Source organism: Rissa tridactyla, chromosome 8 (genome assembly GCF_028500815.1).
Source record: "Rissa tridactyla isolate bRisTri1 chromosome 8, bRisTri1.patW.cur.20221130, whole genome shotgun sequence".
NCBI lineage: Eukaryota > Metazoa > Chordata > Aves > Charadriiformes > Laridae > Rissa > Rissa tridactyla.
This window is the reverse complement of record NC_071473.1, coordinates 26,590,489-26,617,746: the sequence shown is the minus strand read 5'-3', so window position 1 is coordinate 26,617,746 and position 27,258 is coordinate 26,590,489. Positions and strand designations below refer to the sequence as shown.

The 27,258-nt window shown below is 42.4% G+C and overlaps 1 protein-coding gene across 2 annotated transcripts in view; it reads left to right on the top strand.

The window, feature by feature from the left end:
* The first annotated feature begins 4,741 nt into the window (after window positions 1–4,741).
* Window positions 4,742–27,258, top strand: part of PLA2G4A (phospholipase A2 group IVA) — an 85,449-nt gene continuing 62,932 nt past the window's right edge. Inside the window, exons 1-4 of one of the 2 annotated variants that reach the window (XM_054211871.1) lie at window positions 4,742–4,958; window positions 22,258–22,366; window positions 22,543–22,641; window positions 22,803–22,942. In XM_054211871.1, coding sequence (XP_054067846.1) covers window positions 22,892–22,942 — 51 coding nt within the window. In that variant the 5' untranslated portion in view covers window positions 4,742–4,958; window positions 22,258–22,366; window positions 22,543–22,641; window positions 22,803–22,891. The remainder of the gene's footprint in view (window positions 4,959–22,257; window positions 22,367–22,542; window positions 22,642–22,802; window positions 22,943–27,258) is intronic. The other variant, XM_054211870.1, reaches the window with a different exon arrangement.

Sequence of the window (27,258 nt, the reverse complement as noted above, 5' to 3'; positions counted from 1 at the left end):
CCTTCATCTGCTTTGAACTTCACAATGCTGTTTCTCACACCCTCTAATTGCCTCACCGCAGCCGTGGCTTGTTTCCACTGTGCACCAGCCACTGTCAGGGAGAAAAGTTAAGGAGGCAGCTCGTGGTCTGGGGGCTTTGGCAGATCAAAACATATACAGTATGTGTCCATCAGTGGAGGTCTGAAGTGACATCTCACACTGTGGGGTACTGCAGAATGAACAGCAGCAGCAGGTGGTTGTTAGTGGGTTGAAATCATCTGAAATAAAACCCAAACCTTCGCATCAAAGAGAAAGGAAGGAGGTTTCTTAACCCATATCATTCAGAGATCAGTTGATGAGGCACCCCACAAAACCTTAACACGGGTGAGGTGAGCAAGTTCGCTGATGATACCAAACTGGGAGGGGTGGCTGACACTCCGGAGGGCCATGCTGCCATCCAGCGTGACCTGGACAGGCTGGAGAGCTGGGCAGAGAAGAACCTAATGAGGTTCAACAAAAGCAAGTGCAACGTCCTCCACCTGGGGAGGAAGAATGCTAAGCACCAGTATAGGTTAGGGGTGGACCTGCTGGGAAGTAGTTCTGAGGAGAAGGATCTGGGGGTCCTGGTAGACAGTAAATTATCCATGAGCCAACAATGTGCCCTTGTTGCCAAAAAGGCCAATGGAATCCTGGGCTGCATAGGGAAGAGTGTGGCCAGCAGGTCGAAGGAGGTCATTCTCCCCCTCTACTCTGCACTGGTGAGGCCACAACTGGAATACTGCATCCAGTTTTGGGCTCCCCAGTTCAAGAGGGACAAGGAACTGCTGGAGCGGGTCCAGCGTAGGGCAACTAAGATGATTGAGGGACTGGAGCACCTCCCTTATGAGGAAAGGCTGAGAGAGCTGGGACTCTTTAGCCTGGAGAAGAGAAGGCTGAGGGGAGACCTTATTATGGCATATAAGTATCTAAAGGGAGGGTTGAAGGAGGATGGTGCCACACTCTTTTCATTGGTTCCCAGTGACAGGACGAGGGGCAATGGGCACAAGCTAGAACATAGGAAGTTCCGTTCAAATACACGGAAAAACTTCTTTACAGTGAGGGTGACAGAGCACTGGAACAGGCTGCCCAGGGAGGTTGTGGAGTCCCCTTCTCTGGAGATTTTCAAGACTCGCCTGGGTGCAGTCCTGAGGGATGTGCTCTAGGCAATCCTGCTTTAGCAGGGGAGTTGGACTAGATGATCTCTAGAGGTCCTTCCAACTCTGAAGTTTCTGTGATTCTGTGATTCTGTGAGTAAGGAGCTGCAATGTGTGTGGAAAAGGCATCTGCTAAACTTGTTTTGTCAAAGGAAAAAAATATCATGAAACCCTACCCGTCATTTTCTTGAAGAAATAGGATTAAGACCAAAAATAACTTTCATAATATTATATGAAATAACAGGAACAGTCATAATGTAAAAGAAAGCTTTGCATTTCTTCTTGCATCAAAAGAAAGGAAGAGGAATTTTTTGCTCTGCTAGTTAGTCAGCTCCTTATCAAGAGTCTGCGTTATTTCCTTGAACAGGGAGAACTCTGAGTTTTGCCACTCAGAACTAAGCCAGGGAGTTTTGACGGAAATACTGGAGTTCCCCTATTTGCTGGGTTTTGTGTTTTCACATTTTCTATCTGTAAAACCACAAAAAATATAGCCAAAGCCATGCCCTGGGAACTGTGTTTTGCATAAATCTAAAATACCAAGAGAGAGAGTTGGTGATTAGGCCTCGGTCTGCAGATAACCCTCCCTTGGCACAGTTCAGGGACAGATAATCAAGCCCGTCAGCAACGCGTGGCTCCGCAGAAGTTCGTATGTGGCTGGAGCAGGACTGTGCCAGGGTGGAGATGCCTGGGAGAAAATCCAGCAACAAGATCCTGAGGAACACAGCTTGTACCGGCACTGGCGCAGCGGGAGCTCATGGTCACCTCTGAGACATATGCAGCTTCTGGAAACTCTGCCTCTCCAGCGCTCGGCAGTATGTGGTACCTGTCTTGTGTGCTTCAAAATAAGAAAATTTGGGGAGTTTAGAGCACAGGAAAGATGATCATACCCTCAGCCTTGCCAACCAATCAACTGTCAAAGGGAAGAAAGTAACGGACTTGCTAAGAGCAATCATATCCATGCCTGTTGTCATTTCTACGTGTCTCAAGACCATTACTGAGCTCTTCTGACACATTTTGAAAAGTCCTTTCCTACCAAAAAAGACGAGTTGATGGTGATCCTCAGACAGTAGTTGACGTGGAAGTCAAAAGGACCTGAATAATGCCGCCAGTGTGGTTTTACTGCATTTTTCTGGTTAATGTTCCCTCAAATAGGCACGATGAGGAACTGGGTGAAGAGGCTGTCCACATCACACAGGTGCTTTCTGAGCTGGCAGTCCTTGTCTGCTTTCTAAACATAAACTTGCCCTTCTTTGTCACAGCACTTACAGGCCAGCACTTTCCTACCATGCCTTTTTTCCTTACAAGATGAGACAGAAAATTAGGTTAAAAGTAGTGGCCGGGGTTGCTCAGCTTTTGCAGTGCATCATAGCAGGAGACTGGTAAGAGGATGGAGAAAATGAGGTTTCTGGCTTGCATTGCTTTGGACTGAGGAGTGGCTTGCTGTCCTCTAATTGTGGCTAGCAGTTTACTGCACGTTTAGGAACCTTGTTAACAGAATGTGAATGCCACTTATTTTCACTTGTGGAAGCGTACCCTTTGGTTTTCTGCACTTTGAGGAGGTCCTGGTTTAGTCATTGAAGCAATTTTTTTCTTTTATCTCTGCTTTTTTACAGCCACATTTTTCAAAGCAGCGAGTTCCTCTTTTGGTGCTAAGTGTGTGCAATGCCCCAGCAAATTCCAACGTAAAACTTAAAACTGGGTGTTTGGAAAGAGCTTGACGTCAGCATCAAAGTGAAACTCTGTCTCATCTTTTGGTGTATCTAGAGAAGAATTGGCTTCTTTGAGATCTGTTACGGTGAGAGCATTAGTTATGGGCGAGCAGCAGCTGAGGTTCAAGCCTGTCAGGTCTTCCCACTGACTCACTGCAAAGTCCACAAACCCAGGGGGAAAATATTTTTTTGGGTGTTAATGATGCAGCAAATAATACAATACTTAGATTTATAACTATCCTTAAGTGCATTTCAAAATACTTCAATTTTAAATCCTTTAAAGCAAAACAGAAAAAATGTGGAAGGGAGCTTTAAGGCCACCTTAAATCTTCACAAAGGACAAAAGTGATAGAATTAATAAAAATGAAATTAATAGAATTAATAAAAATAAAATTGCCACTAGAAACAACCAAAATGAGCCAGCTGCTGCCCTTAATCCCCTCCTTCCCACTTCCTCCTGGAAAGACCGTTGCACACAGCCAAAATGAGCAACTTTTAACTTCGTGTATGCCAGATGAGGAGCCAGTGGCGTAATTTGAGTAAGGCGTGATGGGGGTGCGGTCCAGACTGAAATCTTTACCGGTGCTGAAGTGGGAGGGGACGTAGCTGCCTGAGAGTGAAGAGACTTTCGGTGACAAGGGATGACTTCCATGTGTGCGTAAACTCAGCTGCTTTGCGTTCGTAAGCCTTAGGGTGGTAAAATACCAACTTGAAAGGCAGGTTCTGCGGTGCAGGGACTTTCTTCTCGCTGAGTTGAAGGGTTTCTGTGTGGACCAGGGCGCAGAGACCTCGCAGGTGGCCAGCAAGCCTGTGTGCGTGGCTCAGAGCACAGCCGTGCACGTAGCCATGGGTATGGGGCACTGACCCCAAACTCCGTGTGTCCCCGTGTCCCTGGTTGTCAGCGTACACTGCCGGTGTGGAGCCTACGGAGCCAAACTGCCTGTTTACTGACTTACCATGTCTTTAAGTTTACTGACGTACAATTTAGGTCTCTCTGCGTCAAAGTGGGCATAATTTCATTCCCTCAGTCTCCCGCTTTGATGCCTTTTTTCTGTAATGTAGGTCCATGAAAGGGAGGGGAAGCATCACCTGACAATTTTAGAAGCAGATTGTGGTAAATGTTGTATTTAATGGACAGAATTGCCATTCCCGTCCATGGCTCTGAGGATTTTGGATGCTTTTTGAGTCCTGAGAAGCCCATGATAAGTGCAAGGCCCAAAGCGTGCTGCTGGGTCCCGGACCAAAGGGCTGGTGCTCGGAATTCCACCGGCACCGGGAAGCACTCAGAGGCTGAGGCCAGGTCAGGAGAGTCCCACGGGTGACAGATGGCACTGGGGCCCATCACCCTCCCAGGTGCTGCCGAGGATGGTATCGGTGCCCAGACACACCGGGGACGGGCTGCGGGACAGGGGCTTGGCCTCCATGAGCAGCTTCTCCCCCCTTTCCCACAGCACCCACCACCGCGCTGCTGCAGCCCCGCAGGGAGCACAGAAACGCAGTATCCAATATTAGAGTATTGAATATGAATGAATGAATATCCACAGGTTATGACTGCAGCAATGAAAAGACATGCATTCTTTTTTTAAAGTTATTTTAATGCAGACTTCGATTTAGCCGCCTGCTGGATTGTTGAATTTTTTTTTATTTTTTTTTTTTTGTCACAGTCTACCTCGGTGCTTTCTACGGCTTCAACTCCGCGCCGGTCGGGGGCAGGCCCCGCGGAGGGCCGGCACCTCCCGCCGTGCCCGCCCGGCTGCCGCCGCCCCTCTCCTCAGGGCGGTGCGGGCGCGCCCCTCGGGCGGGCAGCTCGCCCTTCAGGCTGCCCACTGCTCCTCCGGCTGCCTATCCTCCGCCGAGCCTGCCCCCGGAGCGCCCGACGGCAGAAAACCGCCCCGAAGCCCCGTTGTTCTCCCCCAGACCGGCTGGCCGGCGCCTCACGCCTCCTTAAGAGGCGACGGTCAGCTGACGGCTGGCGCCTCCCCCGCCGCGCGGTGAAAAGCGCCGTATGCCCGCAATGGGGAGCGGGAGCCTGCCCCAGCCGACAGGGACGGCCGAGCCCGCGGGACCTCAGGCGACCGTAAGCGCGGTGCCTCCTTCTTACGCGCTCAACTAAGCGGCTCCTCTGCGGGGTGGGAACGGAGGGCTGGTAGCGCGGAGGGGTGCGCGGCTGCCAGGCCCGGGACGGGCCGAGGCGGTTGGAGAGGGGCGGGCCGGAGCGCGGGGATGAGGAGCGGAGCCGGCAGCCCTCCCCTGCGGCGGGGCAGGCGGCTGGTGGGGTCCCCTGCTGTAAGGGGCGCTGGGAAGGGCGGCCGGGGCCGGGGGAGCGCCGGGCGGCGCGGGGTAGCGGCTTCCCTCGGGCGCCGCCTCAGGCACCTGCCGCCCGGACGGCCCTGCCCGCGGCCGTCGGGGCAGGCGCACCGTCCGCTCGCCTCTCGGTCAGGAGCGCCGCCGCCGCACGGCGTCCGCCTTCCCCAAGCGCATAACGCGCGTAAACCGAATTTTTCATGAGGTAAAAAGAAGGCAGCGAGGGGGCAAAAAGCCTTGGCAGCGCTCGCCCTGTGTGCCGGAGCGCGGCAGCGGGAGGTACGGGGGGGCGGCCTGTGGCGATCGCGCAGCAAGTGGGGAGAGGAGCCGCGAAAGTTACATAAACTGCGTTATTCGTTACCAGATCCGGGGTGGTAGGCTTGTGCTTGCCTTTGGCCCGTGAGGCTGGAACCCATTTTTGGCAACCGTGCAAACTCTGCCACCTCATTCACTTATCCCCCGCGTAGTATGTGTGATGAAGCAATCCATTTTGAAATTTATAGGGAAGTAAAAAAAAATAAAATATATATATATATATATATCTGTTAAGGAAAAATTCCGCAAGGTGTCTGTGATGGCAGCTTTTCTTTTGGGTCTGATATGAAAAAAAAAATGTGCTTAAGAGTTCCTGTTTGTGACTTGCAGCAGGAATCTGTTAGCATATATTAGAAGTATGATCACAGACCGTAATCCCCTTTTTTTTGTGGGGTTACGTGTTCCTCTTTAGGAGCAAACTTGCACGCTTTTACTGTTATAGGCCAGTTCGTTGCCCTGGCTGACCTCTGGTCAGTCCTGCACCGTTTGGAGAAGCTGCTGGCTCAGCGGTGTGACCAGTTCCTGTGCTGGGGGTGGTGCTTCCCCCCCCGCCCCCGAGCTTAGTGGCTTGCAGTGGTACGAGGTCAGTCATCTTCCCTCGAGCAGCCTCTGAAAGTGACTTTGAAATAGCTTGCTGGGCTGAGAAGCAGAGCTGCTGAGGCTCCAGCATCCGCTGGCTGCGTCACCCCTGCGGAGCTGCTCAGAGCTTGTCTGTCGGCACCTTGTGTCACACCTTTGGGCAAAAATCCCTTTGGTCACCTCAGCTGGGGAGTGGGAAACTTCCCATTTGGAGGCTCCTTGCAAATGAAGACGTGGGAACTCCGAAACTAGATAAAGATCTTATCCCAAGTGAATTGCAATTCTGGGAGTAGGGCTTTTAATGGAGTGGATATTGCTAACAGGAAGATGGCTTTCTGCACCTCGGTAGGCTCAGACACTTACTGTGTGAAACAGTTGTTTCATAGGAGCGGCTTCTTGGTGCTTACCAAGAATTGTTCAGTATACTAAGACTTTCAGAGAGAAAACATGAACCTAAAACTGATGTGCTTATTTTGTTTTCTTAGGGGGAAGGTTTTGAATGCACAGCCTGGAACAGGCTGCCCAGGGAAGCGGTGGAATTGCCATCCCTGGGGGGTATTTAAAAGACGGGTAGACATAGTGCTTAGAGACATGGTTTAGTGATGTTTTTTGTCAGAGTTAGGCTGATGGTTGGACTTGATGACCTGAAAGATCCCTTCCAACCTAGACGATTCTGTGACTCTACAGTGTAGAGTTCAGTTCTCTGCTGTTGTTGTCTCTCAAAATCTCTACCTTGTCCCTTTATGACCACCTTTCTGCACTCTCTTGTTCTGCTATGGCAGGGATACATAAAAAAAGAGAAATGGAAATACTTATTTATGCCTGAATGACATAATTTAATATCTTCTGTGTGGCCAGTTAATTTGCGCTGGAAAAATACGAGTTTGACTCTTGGCACCTAGTGCTGTTGATGACTTTTTTTTCTTAAAAGAATTAGACAAAAAGGAAAAAAAAGCCAATGCTGTTGCTTCACTGAGATTGCATACTTGATTTCATTTTAACTTGAATGTGTCTTATTGAACGTTGTTACCGTCTTTAGCAGTCTGATCTAGTTAAAGATGTCCCCGCTTACTGCAGCGGGGTTGGACTGGATGACCTTTAGAGGTCCCTTCCAACCCAACACAGTCTATGATTCTATGATCATAAGGTGCCCTTCTTGGAATTTTTGTGATACCCTGAATAGATCACTTTTGTCAGCTGGCCTAAAATAGCCAGAATAGGAAATGTTTCAGCCAACCTGTTTTTGCCTTAGTGTACTCAAGTGTGTAGCTTTTAGTCATACATAGGGGAAAAATAACGAGTATGGAGTGAGCCTTGACTATTTCTTTCAGAGGTATTTCTGCAAAGCCATTGAACAGGCTTCACAGGCATTTTGGGTAACCTCTACTCTCTTCCTTGACATGTTATCCTGACAGTGCCAAGGGACTGAATCCAGTGCAATGTAGCAATGACTTTCCAGGTGCATGGCACTTCATCAGTAATAGGAAATGGCTCAGTTTGAGTCTATTTTAATTGACATGCAATATTCAGGTATGTGGCAACTTCTGTGGCTTGCATATAGGTTGGAAGAGGACAGCATTGGCAGTAGAACTGAAGCTGTTCTAGATACTTGGGAACTGTGAATTCAAATTGAATTGTGTTAATTGACCAGCTGGGGCTGGTTAGACTTGCATAGCAGCCAGAGAAGGAGGTGTCTCATGCTTGTACCCAGACATTCAAGTGTATGAAAACTGACTACAAAATATGAGAAAATATTTAGTTTTGCATGGAAACTTTCCAGCACAACAGGTAGAAGCTCAGTGTACTGTATGGCCCATGGTTAGTGTGTGGAGTGGAGAGATGGGAGGTTAAGTTCGAATTTATTCTTTACCAGATACAAAATACTGATGTGGATCAAAGTCTCCTTATCCTTCATGTGGCAGTATCCTAAGAAGGGGAGTCACCTTGAGCGAGCAAAACTGAATTTTTAACTAATTGTTTACTTGATATTGATGGGGATGCCCACGTTTCAGTGGTTGCTCTAAAGACAAGTACATGTCACAAATATCTGTGATTTGTAGCCTGGAGGAGGTTTAACCAATAAAATCAAGTACTTCCCTACAGATCTGGTCCAGCTGGTGTTTCAGCTCCCAGCTAAAGCCTGAGGGACCAGTCATGAGACACACACTTTTAAACTGAGTTTGCAACTGGTCTGTTTTTGTTTCATTTGCCTCTTTCTAAACAGAAGCTCTGTGTGTACTGTGGAAGGATTTGTCTTTGACTTCACGGGCAGTGGCAGCAGAATTGGCTGTCATCTTCCTGAGAGGTGATGAACTCTCTTGTGTGTGTTTGCCATGCCTCAGCGATACAACTGCGTCTTTCGCGCTAGTCTGAAAAACAGATCCCAGACCTTGTCTTAGTAATGGAAATGATCTCGTCACTGCCCTAGGTTATAATAACATGATGTAGTAACAGCATACTTTCAAAAGAACTCTCTTTAAAAAAAAAAAAAAAAACAACCCAGAAAAACACCCCCCCACAAAAAACAACACAAACCCAACACTGGTATTCAGACTTTCCTGAGGGCTTTCATTTACTGTTTACCTCAGAGAAATGATATGAATTTTGTGACTGTACCAATTCCCAGCAGCCTGTGTGTCAGTGTCTGGAGCAGCATTACTCAGCCCATGCTACAGGGATGGGAGGTGGTCTCTAGGACACGTGAAAGTGGTCCATGAAGCAGGAGCAAACAAAGCACCAAGAAACTCCACAAAGTTTTTGGGTTTTTCTTGGTTGTGGGTTTTTTGTTTTGTGTGTGTTTGTTTGTTTTTAAACAGATTGTAGGAAAAGGAGAACTAACTGATGAACACTTAAATTTTACCCCAGTTTATTTAAAGTGGAAAGTGTTGTGGCAATACTGCAAGAGAGAACTGGTGGACTTTCCTGGAAAGATCAATTAGTTCTTTAGCTTAAAAGTATTGCATAGAATGAGATGATTTCTGGAAAAAAAAAAAAAAGACAGTGTACAGATCTCATTAATTTTCTCTAACGTTCATAATGAAATCCATGCGCTGTTGTCAGTGGTAACTCTGAAGCCTGTGTTGGTCCTGTGTCAGTTGGCAGGGCATGGACACTGCAGTTTTTCTTCCAATACGTTTTCCTTTCCCAGAAAGACGGTTGCTGAGATGACACTTCCCGTCTCAGCTCATGCTTTTGCCGCATGCTGCGGCTTCCAAGACTCAACATGTGTAGTGACGGGAGCTTTTGGGATCTGGACTGCAAGTACAGATGTTCTAGAAGTCAATGCCTGAGTGAGCTGCCCAGACTCTTCAAGTAATCCCTAGAGGAAAAACAGGAGCTTCTAGGATAAAATTAGTGTGATCCAACAGACCATGTAAATTATGTGCTAGGAGTACCTCTTTCTCTCTGATAGCTAAGCACAATGGAGATTTTTACATGGTAGGTGTTTGAATTTAAGTGAGGTGAATCCTACCTCTGGACTCTGTCTTCTGGGCAGACTGCACAGCTCTGGTTTTAAGTTAAAAGTTAAAAATCATTCTTTCTAAGTTTTGAGATGCAATCTCCTTTCAAATGAGTGGTAGCATTGGTAATGGTGCATCCTAAGGCTGAGCACAGAGAATATAGTGCTTCTTTTTGTCTGCTGATAACAAAATTACTTCAGCAGGCGTTTATGGGCTTAATTACTAAATTAAATGTTTCTCATTGTTATACTTTGAGCATCCTAAGGTGATGATAGTTATTTTTTGAAATACAAAGTAGGCTGTTTGCAAACAAGAATCCTTGTCTCTCCATCATTCCAGCTTCCATCCCTAAATATGCATATTTAGGAAGGAGAAGAAAATATAGGGTAAAAAGCTTCCACATACTCAAGTTCAGAACTATGCATGATTTGACTCGGTCACATTTGTGTTTTTTGTGGTTATCTGATAGTAAAGCCATTAAACTGACTCATCTTTGATATTTATCTAAAATTTTCCTTAAGATGATCTCAGCATAAATGAATAAAACTCTTAGTTCTTTTCCTACTAGTATTGTCAGCTATAACAGTACTTAATATCCTCAGCCAAGATCTGTAGGAATGTGTGCTTTTAAAATAAATTGCCCTTTTATATTCACAGTGACTATCAATTTATACACTTAATTTGCACACACATACGCAGAGTTTATAGTGAGATCTGTACAAAAGTGTATTTATTGTAAGAAGTGGCAGTCCCAACCCACAAGGGGTGGTGTTTTAGAAGACGTGAATGATGAACAAGACTGGTGAGGGGGATGTTGGGGTAGATGGAGATGATTGCTTAAGAAGCACAGTGAATGCATTTGTATGGGCTGTCTCATCTGTTAAGTGTGGAGCTTTCTTTTGGTTTGTTTGTTTTGGTTTTTTTCTCCCTATTACCATGTCTGTGGCTCCAGGATATAGTTTGTGCATGGGGCTTAACTACTAGAACTGTATTTCTCATGCTTTTAACTTGGTGTATTGTCAATTGTTGGCTAAAAGTAAGTGCCCCCAAGTAGCATATTCATTTTGGCCTGTTCCAAAACCTATTAACGTCAGTGGGAAAACAAACAACACTTGTGGGCATATACCTTGTACCAGACATGGAGAAGCTCTCACTGTGACCCGAACCATTACTTTGCATGCTCTGGCGGAAAAATCGTGCCTTTGTACTCAACATGCAAAAGTGTAACTCTATGCAAAATCAGTAGCCGCTGCCTAAGGCTGCAGTCCTGTTAGGGGGGGAAAGAAAAAACCCAACAAAAAACCCGACAGCAAAACCCCCCAAACAACAGGAACAACAAATCATTTTGGGGAGAACATGACTGTGTATATGCTTGGAATGTAACTAATTAGAAATTTTCTGGCTGTTACCCTTGTGTACCATCTTTTAAAAATAACCTATAATGGAGAATTGTAAGAGATCATGCACTTTTGAGGCACTTCTGTTCTTAAAAGCTTTATAAATATGGATGTCTGCTTAAATGAATATCTGGGTTAATGATGATATCTTAACCTGGTCAATTTCTATAAAATATGAAACTAACTATTCTTATGTTACTCTCTTGTTTGAATCCTTTTTCCTCCTAATCCAAGTAGAATTGTTAACGATTTTCTAACTGTAGGACTAAGTGCAACACCCCTTTATCTTTTGATAAAGGCGTGAACCTGCTAAGTTTTCACAGACGTGGTGTTTTTGGACTGTTGTCTTGCTGGGAAAAATAGTTCTTATTCATGTAACAAGAACCCTGCAACTATGAATCAAGGACGGCGCTAGTGAAAAACCTCAAGACAGAGACTGTGAGCTTGTACAACATCTAACAGGAAGATGCTAGGAAGCAAGTCCTAGCTTTTCTTATAACCAGTTTATTTTTATGGGTTTGGGTGTGTTCAGTGATGATACTTGCAGACTTTTTTATCTTTTTTTTACCAAGCGGTTTAAGGTTCCTGTAGGAAGTTGGTGTGATGTCTGTGCTGACAGTAATGAAAACCAGGATTTTCTAATTGCAAAATCTGCCAACATCTTGCATTGCTCTGGCATTTTCCACTTTGAGTAGCTCAGGCAGTCCTTCCTGGTAAGTGACTGATTACATTTAACTATGACATACTCCCAAGTATTACTTTGGTTTTTTAAACTTAAATTCCTTTTTCTGAGAACCCCAAATTTATTAGTTTAATGAGCTCTTCAACTCTTCTGCAGCCTAGTGAATATGGATTTAATTTTTATAAGGGTATTTTTGATAAAGAGAAATTAAATAGCTTCTTCCTAGTCATTAAGTCAAACCTGAATCAAAACTACCTATAAAAACCTGATACTGTGTCTCATAGTCTTACCTTACACCTTCTCCCCTCCCAAATCCACAGTGTTGTGAAAAAACAGCCACTATAATCATAATTTTAAAAGGTATTGTTGTCTGAAAAAAAACCCTAAGATGTGAGGTTTTGTGGGTTTTTTGGGCTTATCTTCTATGTGCTTCTGATAATTATCTCTTGTAATGAGGAACTGAAATAATGCAAGCATGAAAAAGATGCTTGATATGGCTAAAGCAGAAGGAAAACAGGTTTTGTTGCTTGTAAAACTTTTTTTTCACCAGTGAATGCAAAGGAAAGAGGATCATATGAACTGAGCCTGGCTTCTCCCTCCAGTTTCTTCTTCTCTTTAAAATCACTGTTTTCCATAGGTCTATTTATGATCAGCTGTGACACTATATAAATGTTTCTGAAATAAGCTCAGAAAAAATGATGGTGCTGAGTAGAGCAGAACCAGTGGTGCTGGCAAACACACTGCTGTGTGCAGGAGGAGAGCAATCTCCAGCCTGTTTTCTGCATAGTTCAGATGAAGAATTTGATCCTGATTTTCTTTCCGTGCTAGAACAGAATATATGTTTGGTTGTGGGACAGTCCTGCTTCTTGGTATCACTTGCTATGCATAAATAGAGGGCCGGAGAAAGAACGAGCATTGGGGATGAGGGAGACCAAAATTCACATGCCTGCTCTGAACTGGATAATGTGGGAAGGGAGCATCAATCTCCCCCACCTGAGAGTGACCTGGACACGTACAGGGTGGCTATTTTGAATTAACATCAGTTTTGAGTGTAGGTGTGATAAACTCTCCCCAAAAGAGTTTTATTAAAACTGATGTAGTTCTCTAATGACAGCTTTTTTGCTTTGGCAAATAGACATTTTTCTGAATAAAAACTCTTGTTGAAAAGCGCTTGAACATCTCTACTGGCTATTCATCTGGCCTGCATTATGAATCAGTCATTTCCCTTTCAGTACAGAGCAGGCACATCAAACGGTGTTTTTAATATGCTGAGGGAGAGTTTGAGTTGGCAAGGGAGGTAGTAAGCCCTTGGTGTCTTAAGAAATAGTTAAAAGCTTAGACAGTTTGGTAAGAGAGTAGTCATAGTTTACCTAAGTTTTGCTGAACTTTCTCTGGCTGACCAATGCCCTATGCCTCAGAGAAGAGCATGAAAGTCCCCCTTGTGTCCCTAATTTTGTAAAGCCATTTTAAAAACGGGATATGCAAATTTGGTGTTTCTTCCTGACTTTGACTGCTGTCCATTTATTTGTTCAGTCATCGTTTGTGACTCTGTAGTGATTTACATTGTGTATTGCATTCCTGAAGGCCACAGTTAAGGTCTGAGTTGCTGGCAGTTACTGCTTTTTTTGTTAGTTTTGTGGGTTTTGTTTTCTTTGTGTAACCATTGGCGTAGCTAATCTTTTGTTTTTGGCAGAATTACAGTAAAGTTTAACATATTTTCTGGCTTATGATGAATAGAATATTTTCCATTAATTGTATTAAATCAAAATGTTACTTTCATTTTTAACCCATGTCCAGTGCCTTAGTTGGTAACATTATGCATCCGTTAATAGTGGCTTAGATCCTTCCCCTCATCCTCTCAGGGCTTGGCTTTTGTTGTTAACTTGAGATAGTTGGCTAAAAATGAAACCAGCATTACCCGATTCAAAACTTTCTTCCTAAATCAGCAGAGAGATTGCACTAGAGCTCTTGCATCAGCTTGGCATTTTTGCTGTCATTACTCTGAACTCAGTAGAAATGGTGGCGCAGAAAATCCAGGCCCTTTTGATGCTGCCACTGTAGCCCCAGGAAAAGAGCAGCTGCAGGGCCTTGTTGGTTGGAGCAAGGATGGCAGAGATGATGAGGGAAACAGCTTCAGAGGAGTCATGAGAGGCACGGTAAAAAAAGAGGAAGTTCAAGAAGAGGCAGAGTAACGTTCTACTCCCTTGTGCCGTTGCTGAGCTGTGGAAGGTGGCTTGCTGCGTACCCTCTCCAACTGGGACATGAGGGCTGGGGAGGAGCCGCAACAAAGCCTTACTGAAATTTGTAGAGAAAAATCAAAACCCCTGAGTAAATGCTTTGCTGATGTAAGTTTGACCTGGAGCACAAGTTGGTAACTTGGGAGTTTTTTTGTAATTGCTCAAAGCCTGGAGTGAAGGTCTCTTCGGGTAGAGGCTTGGCTGGGCGGGTCAGGCAGGCTTTGCCCAAACTGTTGGGCTTTGGGTGGAAGGCGGCTGCTAGACGGAAGATGAAGACCACTGGTATTAATATGCTTTCTATTGCAAAAGTGTCCAACTGCAGACCTCTCAAGAAAATGGAGAGGGTGGTTGGGTCTGTCCTGCTAGGTCTAGTATTTATTTGTTAAATCAGTTGATTATAAAATTATTTATATATGAAAAATGTGAAGAAATCTTTCATAGTGTAAGTTTACCACTTAATGTCTCCCCTCAAGCATATATTGTATGCAGTAGGGATGTCTATATTTGCCTTTGTCTGTGTGTATGTGTGTAAAACACACATTTATATTACTTAAACTCCTGTTTGGCAATAGCCATAAAATATTTCCATATAGATTTTACATCATTTGAAAGAGGCTGTAAAATCTCGGAGTCAGAAGTTTCTTCATGACTACTTTTACTAGAAAGCCCTGACAAATTTCCTTGAGTCACTGTAACTACTTTGTCATGCTTTTAATGTTATGACCATACAGACTGAAGGAAGTGCAGCACAACTGTCCCCTTTATTGCAGACAGTGACCACAGCTCATATTTTGGGTGAATAGTCCAAACCAAGAACATGAAAGTTGTAATGCTGAGTCATGTACAGACACTGAGTGTAAGATGACAAAACACACCTTTTTGTGTGCAGTCCTTTCTCCATCCCTGCCGCGCCAGCATGACAGTAGCCTGGGTGTGCTGCCTGGTGTTGTCTCTGAAATGCCAGGAAGTTCAGGGAGGAAAAAAAGAGCAGTTTGGATAACTTGCTCTGGATACTAATTGAATTGAAAAAGAATTTACAAAGTTAATTAAAGGAAATGTTTGCTTAACTTTCAGATAAACTCGTTTTATTGTTGACATACGTTACTTAAACAAAAGCCAGCTGTTAATTTCACCGTCTCCTTGCATTTTTAGCTATTATTGTGGCTGTTCTTTTTTTTGTTTAACCACTGTGTAAGAAATGCAGGGGGATTGTCATCTGCAATTGAAGCCTGAGAGCATCAGGCAGCTTTGATGCATTGCGGCAGCTTGTCCCTTCCCCTAAAAGACAAACATAAATACTTAGGGGAAAATATTAGAATAATTTAAAATAAAAAAAACTTTAAATAAAAAATAATCCTAATTTTACGGCAGGGAAGCAAAAGAAGGAGTGAAGGCATAGATAAGATAAAGATATGTAAGAACCAAACTCCCATTATTTTAATAAAATTTTTAAAAGGCATTGGCCCAGTAATATTTGGAAGTTGGATGACATTGCTGTCTTCACCAAGGGGGAGTGAGAGATTTGGATTGAGATCCTTGGAGTCTAAATCTAGCACCCTAAACCATAGCAGTTCTTTCTACAGTACCAATGAGGCTTCTTAAAGGAGGTTTTGACAGGCCACAGCTCTCAACCAGTGTGCTGCAGCACGGTAAAGGAAATGGAAAGTTTTGCCAAAGATGCTGATAAGGATGAAATATGGGGGAGTGTTTTTTTCTTTTCTTCCCTTCACCTAAGTTTTAAAGGGATATATTCATTAAACAGCTCTCTCCAGTCAAGCGTTACACTCCAGATACATATCACTTAATTTTAGAAGTTATTATTTAAGTGTTTGCATTTTTGGCAACACTTTAAAAGCTGCCACTGGTTTTGAGTTTTTTCCGTTTTGGGGAGCCTGTCTTGCCATCTCAAACATGCTAGGGACTTGGGGCACCCGTGGAAGTGTGACGCTTTTGTTCTCTGCTGCCTTAGGATGGGCTTCCAAAAGTAAGAATGCCCTTAAACGAATAACTGTCATACATAAAAAGTTTTTGTGGAATAACTGAAATCAAAACCCTAATGTACAGAAATGCTGGGCGTTTTTAATCTTGCTTTTTCTGAACTGCAGCATGCATATAGCAAATTGTATGCATAGACGATCTCCTTGAAATGATTTAAATAATAGGTAGACTTGACTTTTGTACCAGACTTGGTGTTATGGGGAATATATCCTAATATTTCTTCTTTTTCATGGAACCTCCATGAGATTTTTCACATTCTTCTTTGGTTTTTGGCTGCCTTGCTGGAAAACCAAGTTAGCTGCTTCCCACATAAGCCTGCAGGGAGCCTGACCTGTACACAGCGGGGATTACTGATCTTATGCTTGAGGATTTCTGACAAACTTTTGAGACTGCCATCTAAAGTATCTGTCTTGTGGCTTGGATTTCTGTAGAAAAAGACAGTGATCTTTGCCATTTTTAAAGAATATTCTTGGAGTCCCTTGGCTGAGATTTTCTTTTTTTTTTTTTTACATTCAAGGATGTTTTTTATTTCTAGTGCAATTTCAGTTGAAGTAAAATATAAGACACTGGAGGGAAGTGTAACATGAAGGTACTGACTCAAGGAACTCTCTCATTCTCAGAATAGAATTAACTCCTTACTTTGAATTTACTCAGTTCCACTTTCTAATATTTCTTTAAGTTCACTGTACAGTAAAACCATGTATGATGTCATGGCTTTATTCTCATAACCTCTAGCAAACTGCTGCAGTGAGTGTTCCTTGTTAGCTCTCCTTCGTGTAAGCAGTGTAATTGTAAGATAAGCCATCATGCCCTCTATCAGTTGCCTCTTCCTTCAGGCCTGTAGTTAGTGTTCACGGTGAAAATGCAGCACTTGACTGGATAGGAACTGTACTAGGAACTTCCTTGACTGATGTGAAATAGGCGCAGTATTCATGCAGAAATGCTTCCAGCTTCTTGAATGTTTCTGTTGGTAAGATCATTCCTTGCAGAATATAAGACAGGGCTTTTTTTATCCTCTTGGAATAAGTCCAGCTTAGTAAATTTATTACGAGAACATGTCTTATGTCCCCTGACTCATCAAGTCTTGCCTCCTGTCGCAGGAGGTTACTGTAACATGGAGTGAGTTCCCCAGGAGGTGCTGGACAGCTGTATGCAGAGAACTGGCCTGATCGTATCACCACTTCTGTCTTCCTTGCTTTTGGCCTCTAAAGTAGCCTCCAGCACTAGATAAGGTGTAAATTTACTTAAGATTTCTGTGACATTTCCAGAGTTTTATCTCTGCGCCATGTCCTGCCCTCAGGAAAGGGGCGGGGGGGGTAAGTGACTTCAGATTTGTAAATCCCCAACAGCGTGGACTAAGGTGAGATAAATCTCAAGGCCTGTATACAAACATCTATTAGCTTTCCAAAATGATTAGTATAGGTCTTAACAAGTCCAGGATAATTGCTTACATATATAACAAATTACGGGGAATGGTGAGGTATGGATTGTGTTACTTAACAACAGGTATAGGACAACTCATGGCAACCGGTACTTAATGTTATGTAACAACTCTAAGAGAAAAGGGAAACCGAGGCATAGAGAAAGGAAAAGATAGAGAAAAAGAGATAGAGATCACTGGTCCTGGTTCCAGCATCTTTTTTCAGGGAATCTTCCCAGTCATAATCTTCTTTCATGGAAAAATCTTTCCAGGTCCAGTCTTCTTGTGAAAAATTTTCCCAGGCACGATCATCTTTGTTTCTCTCTCTAGGAGCACTTATTTTCCCCTTTTATGTTTGCTGAATTAGCATGGTCCACCCCCCTTGCCAGGGACAGCCTCATCTCGGGCTTTCTCCCTTCTCACAGGTGACATGTAGCATGATTTGGTGGAGAGATGACTGCCATAGTCCAACATGTTTAGCATGATCTCTGTAATCTTCATTGGCGTATGCAGGGTATGTGCTTTCATACGCATTTCGTGGATAACGAAGCAAAGGTCCCTTACCGGACACAGTGGCCTCGAGAACAGAGAACTAGCAAGCTCACCACATGAGTGGCAGAACTATCTTGTCTTCACAAGACAGTCCTCCCACACTTCTAAGTGTTAGCTTTATCAGTCCTGTGAACATTAGGCCTGCATTATTTATTTCCTTGTGAGTGTTTGAGGCGCTTCATCGAAGGCTTGGAGGTCCTTCTGCCCTTTGTCAGGGAACTTACACCCTGCTGGTATATTTTATTGCTCTCCCTTTCCACTGAAAGGAAATCTTAGTTACTCTGTGTCACCTGTAGCTTCAGGAATTGCTTACAGGCTGACAGGTCATCTTTCAGAAGGAGATTCACGATCTTTTCATCTGTTACGCCGTCTCTAGCAGGAAGCCAAATGTTGTTTCCCAATCTTCAAGTCTCCTGTCTAGCTATTTATGCTGCGTCAACTTCCTTGCCAAAATTCACCCCAGAGCATCCTCCAGAAATGTGGCACAAAGGTCGAGCTTTTTGCTTTTCTGCTCGGAATCCTTCCTTCTACCCATGCTCTCTTAGTGAGGCATGGGAAGAATGGCCATTGCATGTCAGCAAAGCATGTACTTTTTCGTTAGTGATGAAAATTGAGTGATGGGTGCTCTACGCAGGGTAAGAGGTAAACCTTTCTTGTGTGGGAAGACCTAAATTAAGAAATAACATTACAGTGATTTTCCAGGATGCTAGGCAAAATCATGTAGAAACAGATTATTTGTTTTATCTGTTATACAATCACAGGATCAATCTGTAACCAAACAAAATTATGTAATCTGATTTGATAAAAGTGGATGGTGACATTCATACCGAAAGCCTAAGTCAATACTTACCTTATTCTATACCCCGTACTCTTATCATATTAGATTGAGCATTAATGACTGTACTGGTAAGTCGCACTTACTTATTTTTTTTAATTGTCTGTGTCTTTAATTTTTAAGAACTGTTGGCTAACTTTATATAAACAATCTGTCTTTTATGATTTTGCTTACAATCTTGAGGACGTATTCTGGTGGTGCTATTACACTGTGTTGCACTTTACTCAGTTTTCAGAGCTTTTCTGCTCGGTGAGACTAACTGTGGAGTAAGCTCCTACTCAGCATGAAATGATAAAACCTTATTATTCTTCTTGTCTCTTGTCCCCAGCATATCCGGTGAAACTGAATTATCTGTGGGAATTTACTGGATGAACACTGAGAATGAAAACATTGCAGTAACAACCTGCGTGTGTGTAACCTTTTTGTGTAATTGCTCTGTTATTGTTGGTCTTCAGAGCCAATAATCCCTTATCTGTTTCAGTCTGTCACCTCAAGTGAAAATCAGCTGAGATCACTGAAGAGTCTTGATTTTAAACAGCGATCCACCTGTACACTAATAGCTTGTTATTTTTGATGTCTGAAACCGTGCCTAAGAATTAAATGCTCTTGAGCTGACGAAAGTAGAGTTCACTTTTGGGTGGAAGTGAGATTTAGGAAGTTTGCAGGAAGCTGTCTCTGCCTTACATGGCCAAGCTAAGCTGTGGCCTGTTCGAGAGGTTATGTTTGCTGTGGTATTTAGTAAAGTTGGATACTTGTCAGTAAAACATCAAGAAATATATTGTTAATCAGCCTGGCCAGTTTAGGTAATTTTAGTGATACTGTATGAATCGGCAGGGCTTGTGCTTTTGCTGTGGCAGAGGCACTGCCTGCATGGTGCTTTGCTAGTCTTTTGGGGAGGAATGCTGTCAGTCCTGGGAACGTTATGGTTCACAGACAATGTGATACCACCAGATATCAGGGAGCCAAAACAATACATGTTAATAATATTAAAGTGTTCTTGAAGATCTGCTGAGAGGTGATACTTCCCCTGCAATCTGTTAAGGGTTGGCCTGCCACCAGCTTCAACTTGAGTTCAGTTCTTTGTGTGTGCTTGGGATACAGTCCTTAATTACTTGATGTGTTTTCCATTAGGCTTTGTGGGATGGACAGCATATGGTGGCAGCGTTAAGTGAGATAATTTGGGGATCACAGCTCTATTTACTGCAGATGTTTACTTTAAACATCCTTGAAGACTTCCTTTGTGGCTCTTGATGAGCGTAATAGATAGCTTCTGTTTAGTGCTGTATTTTGGCTCCTCTGCCACACTAAGATTTTAGATATAGAAATATATTAGTTCGCATAACCCAAACTCCATTGATAATGTAGTACAAGCTTGCAAAGGGTGCGGTATAATTATATCGGGGTCAATTAACTCTGATTTGGATTAAATCCACTGGTAAAGGACGTAAGTATTCAAGTCGCTTAAACGCAGATGTCTGATACCATTTCAGATGTCCTGCTGACTTGTGGCAATGCATGGATCCATCTGCCAGCCCCAGGTGCCTCAGGCACATCCTTGTGTCTGAAAAGGATGCCTGTCTTTGGGTACCTGCTTCTGTTTATCACATCCTGAAAGACCGTCATGAAGACGGCAAACCAAGAGCTGCAATTTGCAGTAATGCCAGCATGACTAGGGCTGGGATCTGTTGTGCTGTTGGTTGGAGCTGGATGGAAACCCTGGATGTTAGGCTTGGCATATCACATCAGGGTCTACTTGCTCCTTGGCCCTTTTCTCCGTATTCAGAGCCTCTGCCTGTATATCTTTTAGCTCACAGTTTGTGCGTGTGTGTTTGTGATACAGTTATTAATTATGGGATTGCATATTTGTCTGCGTGGCCCTTGCGTCACTCAACATGGAGGACAGATGGTGCTCAGGGATTCATTATGGCTGTGTAGTCAAAGAGATTGTTGTTTGCAGGATCACAAATGTGTTTCCTGCAGATGTTGAAACAGATGAGGCAGGGGGTTATAGGAAAAGAGAGGATGATCTCATGTCTAAGCCAGTTGAGTGATGATCTGGAGAACTGGAACTCTGCCTCTAGGATGCTAAACAAATAACTCAAACCAGGCTTTCTGTCCTAGGCCTAACCCATTTTCTTACTTCCGCAGATAGAGCAGCATCCTCAGCTTGGTTTCATGTATCCTGTCAAAATGAGTGTGGTAACTCATTGGTAGTTGGCTGTGCAGTTAGGGGAAATAGTGTATTTTCTGTTTTATGACTTGCAAATTTCTTCTTTGTTACAGTGATCGGATAGCCCTCACTGTTCCCTTTTCTTGACTGCCCTGGAAGTTTGCAACAGTTCCTCAAAAACTGACATGGCAGGGCTTGTTTGTTTACCAAGGTTCTTCAGTGTCCTCCTTTAAGCAGGACCCAAGGTTAAATAAACTAGAATATAACAAACCAGCTAGACAATATGCCTGTAAACATAGTGCTGCTTCTCTCTCATCTGCCTCTTTATGCCACTGCTGAATTTGGCTGATAGAATTTAAAAAAAAAAAAGGTCTTTGCAATTATTATTACAGGAGGAGAAATAATAGTGGATTTGTGTGTCTTCCTCTAATTCTGAAAAGCTACTTGCTTTCTGTGCTAAAGATGGCTTGTTCTTTTGCCCTGGCATTGAGCTGCCTTGAATGAAAGCTCTGAACTGAATGTATGTTAGTCTTTCCTATTCAGACTTAGATTAAAAACAAATAAATAAACCCAGGGTAATTTCTAACCTCAAGCTATTGTTAGGGCTGGCAGGATCAGAGAAGGGATATTGTAATGTTCTAGTGATCGTAATGAAACAACATTTTTATGGAAATGCCTGCATATAAGTTGCTCAAGAGCAAGGGTTTGGGAGTGACATAAATCACCATTTTTTTTAAGACTTATTCTGACCTTTCAAATTGGGGATTAGGAATCATTTCCTTGAGACCACATGGTGCTTTTTATTGTTTTCCTTTTGAATCTGAAGCATGTACTGATAGTTCATGTCTGACTGAATCCGAGAACTGATCCTGTCTGGCAGTTCCCCTGTGTTTTTAGAGATGCAGAACGGAATAACCTCTCCTAATGTACTTTGATGGTTGGAAGTGGTTCTGAAGTTTAGGGCCTCTGGTGGCCCCTGATTTCAGTAGAAATCTTCAAAGTGTTCAGAAAATGTTGGCCTATGAAGAACCTGCATAAATCCTGCCAGCTGGTGTGCAATTTGTCCTGCAAAGCCTCTTGCAGGTCTCTGCAGACAACTGAGTTGGCCAAGGACTTCAGTTGGAATTCCCTTCCTGGGTTTGCAGAGGGCACTATTGCTGCTCATTTATGGTTAAATGAGTAGCTGCCAAATGAACTCTCCTGCGCTCTTGCTGTAAATTAGATGCTGGAATTCATTTTCTGTTATTTTCTTTAGATGCAGTTAGGTGCAACTTCGGGAATTTACTGTTTACAGGAGAAGCTTTCAAAGTGAAGTTGGTGTGAAAAGCTGCATTAAAATGACTAAACAGACCCTTACTTCAAAGGTTTGTGGTTGTCTGGAGCAAGTTGCTGATTGTTGTGTTTGTGCTCTCAACTGTCTTTTCAGTTCTAAAATTCACGTACCTTGGTATGAATGCAGGGCATACCCTCATACCTCACCTTGTACAGGGAGGAAGATACAAAGAGGAACTTAATCTCTGTCCTGCCCTGACCATGTGAGCGTCTTAATATAGAAGCAAAGCATGGGAACCAAGAATTTGTCACTACAGCAAAAAGGCTATTAACTAAACACAGATTTATTTTTAATACTAGGATTGTAATGCATGGAAGTATATACATTTGAATATGTAACAGATTAATATATTTGCTCTATTCTTTTGTTTATCTGTAGAGCTGCTAGAAACACTTGGATGACTGGAATTCAAGATATTTGGTTCATGCTTTTACTCTGATGTACAGGAAATAATACGAAGAAATTTCTCTTGTTCAGGCAAGTAAACATCTATACCTCCATAGTTTATATAAAATTAAGTTCTTGGTAAACAAATTGTGGGAACCTTCCTAAAACAGAGGAGCTAATTTGCTGTGTTACAAAATGCAGTTTAAAAGGAACATAAGAATTTTAATTAATTCTTTTTCTTTATTTAATAGTTAAAAGATCTGTCATCCTGAACTTGCTTTGAAAAACTGGGAAGCCTCTTCTGTGTAGAATTGAAATAGACATTTGACAGTTGTCTTGAATGAAAATTAACGCAAAAATGTCAGTCATAGATCCTTATCAACACATTGTGGTAAGTAGCTTTAAATATTCTATGTATACTTGTATAATATGCATGTCTATGCCTTGTGTAATATATACTGGCTCATATAATATATCCTATTAGAAGCTACTCTAGATAAGTACAGAGCATGAGAGTTATCATTAATTACTTAAAAAAAAAAATGGTAAGTGTGGCTAGAGCAAACTTCTTCAGAAATTTATTTTAATGGAATTTGAAAGATTCAAGTTAGCTTTTGGAAATCACATCATGGCTTTGAGTGTAGTTGCTCATGTGTAAGTCAAAATGGAATATGGGCTCCGAAGAACCTCATGGGTATGGTGTCATAGGGTATCCCTCTGAAGGACTTGCTTGTTCAAAGTGTTTCACCAAAGCGCCTGTAGCTGACTTTTTCATACAAGTTTGTCCATGTGTTGATTGACAAGCTGAACTGTAGTCTACAAAACTAACATCATGCATCTTTCTCTCTTACAATACAATTTTTTTTGTACTTCTGTACAAAACTGTAGTTAGTACAAAACTGTACTAACTGTAATTTCAGTTACCAAATAACTCTTTTCCCTTTTCATCAGTATGTATAGAGGCATAAGTTGGCAGGTTTTTATATTTAGATCTTAAACTAGTGTGTTTCAGTGACTTTGATTCAAAGAGAATCTTCAAAATACAGCCTGCAAACGCTAGGTAAAGGTCAGTGAAATGATCTGTGCCACTAAACACCACACTGCTGCCAAAAGCTCCTGTTCCCTCTTTTCTGCTTTATTCCAGTGTTCCTGCTGTATCCCTTGTACCAGCTGTCAATGGCATCTGACCAGAGTGAGCCAAATGATCTTGCTGAATTGGCAGAAAGTCAGTTCAAAGTGAAAGATTATTTCTCTGCTGTCAGAGCTGGGCCAAGGGAAGGGTACAACCATGTGGGCACAACCTGTATCAGTAGAGAAGTAGCGCCAAGGGAAGGAGGAGGTGGGAAATAGGAGCAGAACTGCCCTTTGTATGGTAAACCAGTGGAGTGGGTCAGCAGCTTCGTGAATGCTGACTTTTGGCTGTAATGTTGACTCGTGTCTCTCTGCTTGAGTGACTTTCCAAAGTAAACACTGAAATTGCAATTCCTTCTCAAACTGAAATCTGGAAACAAGCTGGGTGTGTTCATATCAAGCACTTTTAGTAATAGTCCCAGAACCTCATGTCAGGAAAGGCGATACATACTCAAAGATAGTTACCATACACTTCTCATGATGTTGAACTTTTACATTGCTAAAAATATAGCGTATACTTCCTTGAAATGATCTCTTATCAATTATGTGGTTTCTACCCCACGCAGTCACATCCTTTACATGAGTTTGCAGCCAGCAGATGTCAAACTAGTGTTTCACTAGCTCCGTAGTGCTGTGAACACTGCTGTAAAGACAAGTTTCAGGTTGATGTTTGTATTCAACGGTGTTAAAACAATACACTGACTTTCTCCTTTCTGCATCACTGCCCTCTCCTGGATGGAATGCTTGATCTAATCTGTGTACCTTTACGGAAGAAGTTTCTGAGGCACTCAGTTGTATTTCATTGAATCATTCATATAAAAGATCTCTTTTGATACCAATTTTTATACCATAATGAGCAAAATGCAGCCTTAGAATTGTACGTAGTTACAGTCCTCTGGCAGTGCTGAACTGTTGCTGGAAGAGTGTTGCTAATGCAGGAAGGAACACTGTTAGTGGAAGAGCTGATCCTATAATTGCTTTGAAAGTGAATGTAAATCTTTGAGGTTTCTTAATTTGAAAATTGAAATTGCGTGGGAAGTTTTACTAAAACTTAGAACAGTCAAGGGCAGCAGGCTCATAGCAATGCAACAATCTTGAATTTTAATGATATTTGACATTAAAGGACTCAAAACAATTCTGCATTTTCCAGAAGTCCTTCTGTTAACTACTGTGTGTTTTCCGTTCTCTTTTTCTTTTTTTTTCTTCTTTTGTGAAAGACTTGGAGGAATAAAATAAGGCATTCACAAAGTTACTGCAGGTACAGACAGAACTGATTGTATCAAAAGTGCTTTTAGATTCAGAATAAAGAATTCACACATAATACATCTTTAGTTACATTTATAAGGGGGATAAGTATTAATAAGGAAAATCACTTCAAGGTAAAATTTGTGTGTGTGTATGCACAAATGTTTGTCTTAATTGTAATACTCTGTGAAAGAAGAGCATGGACTTTACAAAAATCTGTTACTTCAGAAAACAGACAAACATTTTCATTTGTCCAGCCCAGTCATCAGCTCAAGCATCCTTAATCTTAAGGAAGTAAAAGTAATAAATACTTATTACACAATCTATCCATACCAGAGCTTCCTGACTGGTATTTTGTGTGCAAGTATGTCTCCTGATTGAGTTCCGTTCTCTGACTCAGCATTCTGGAATATGAAAAGTAGTATACTCAATGCATGCAAATCCCTGGCTTTCTCAGTAAGTGCAGGAAGTTTGTAGGTAAAACCCGATGGTGTTACAGGAGATCTTAGCATATTGTTCTGTTTCCAGTCCCAGATTAGGAAGGTAATGGTGTTTATGTACATACAAATACAGTGATATGTAAAACAGAGGAAATCGGATAATGAGGGAAGCTTTACTGTGGCAGGAAAAAAACCAGCCAAATGTGGGAGAAGAAAAAAGGAGGCAGGAGGAGGAGTTAGAAGAGATGGAGAGCTGTAGTGTGAGAACAGGAGATGCTGAACCATGGCTGTGCAGGACACTTGTGGACTGAATCAGTAGAGAGTGGATACTGTCCACAGGAGCTTCCATGATTCAGAAAATCCATGTTCAGAGAGGGTGTATAGAAAACTCTTTTCCTCCTCTCTTCTCTAAATTTATGGAGAAAGAGGAAGTGAAATGAAACAGCTATGACAAATTTAAGTCACTTTGGATGAAAGAATTTAGGGGTTTGAATTAATTGTGAACATCTGAAATTTTTAACCTGGTTTAGATTTTTAAAGGTATGCAGATGTTGCTCCACTCAAGTGTTGCAACATTTGAAGTGATTTATATACCATCGTCTGTTTTTCAGAAGTAATTCAGGAGTTGACAATGTACAGATTTTTATCAAGACTTAAGATGAACATCTGTCACTTTAGAAAATGCAGCTTAGTCATCTAAACTACCAAGGGCTGGATTTATAAAGGTATTCAGTGTCAGTATGTTTCTGGTGGTATTTTTGGGGGCATCTAACTTTATAACTCGGTCTTTCCAAAAACTAACCAAAAAAGTTTCTGAAAGTTATGTTAGCTGTTAATAGGGACATTTAGGCCTCTTAATACCCTTAGAAACTGGATCCTAAGTGGAAAACTGCCTTAATTTCCGATTGCACTTAAGTTTCATGAAAAACATTTACTTTGGGTTATGAAAAGATCTAGGCTTTTGAGCTTCCTGTGTGTATCTGTGTATTTTTTTTTAACTAAGAGGGAGATGGTTTACTTCAGTAGTTGCAATTTCTTCCAAGCGTGTGATTATGGCCAAATATTAATAACTCTATAATTATAAGCTTCAGTGTGTTATTTTGGGTGAGGCGCAGGGAAAGAAGATAATGGGTTTTTTGTTTTGCCAGGCCTCTGTATGTTTGCATTCATTTCGGAGGCTACCAGTTGGAATGATGGAGCTTGCTGCTTAGGTCAATAAAAAGCAGTTCTTAACGATAGTATTAGTAAAACAGTTATCGACTTGTAAAAAAAAAAAAAGTAAAGTAGTGACGATCTCTGTACTGCTGTAATGAGAATACACTACGAAGTGGTGGTTTGACCTTGGTTTGGTGGTAGGCATTTTTATTTAGGCATGTGTTTCCTGAGTAGGACCAGGAGATGCAAGAAAACTACTTTACAGAAGTGCTTTTTGTCAGTGAGCATCTTGCAGTATCCCCTTTTACAGACAGGACTCTGGTGCACCAGAATGGCAGATGAGTTGCACAGAGCAGCTGAGAACTAAATCCAGCACACCCATGGCCCATACTTGTAACTTAATTATAACTCCATCCTCCTCTTTGTTGCTAAATGTTTAGTGATCTCTGATCTGTGGTCTCCGGTGAGGACAGGCTCTTTCTTAACAGCTAAGAATAAGGAGAAGGGTGGTGTGTTTGTACTTTGGGCTGTTTCTCTTAATTATAAGGTTGTATGTGACGAAGGAACTACATCAGCCTGTGTGAACAAACTCTGAGGCCAGTGCCGCATTGTGAAACCAACACTTCAGCAATCTGACATGCGTGCGAACGTGGCACACGCTGATAAAACAGCTTCAAACAACTTCAAGAGGCAAACTGAAAACAAGGAACCATGAGAGCTATTTTCTGGAGATTCA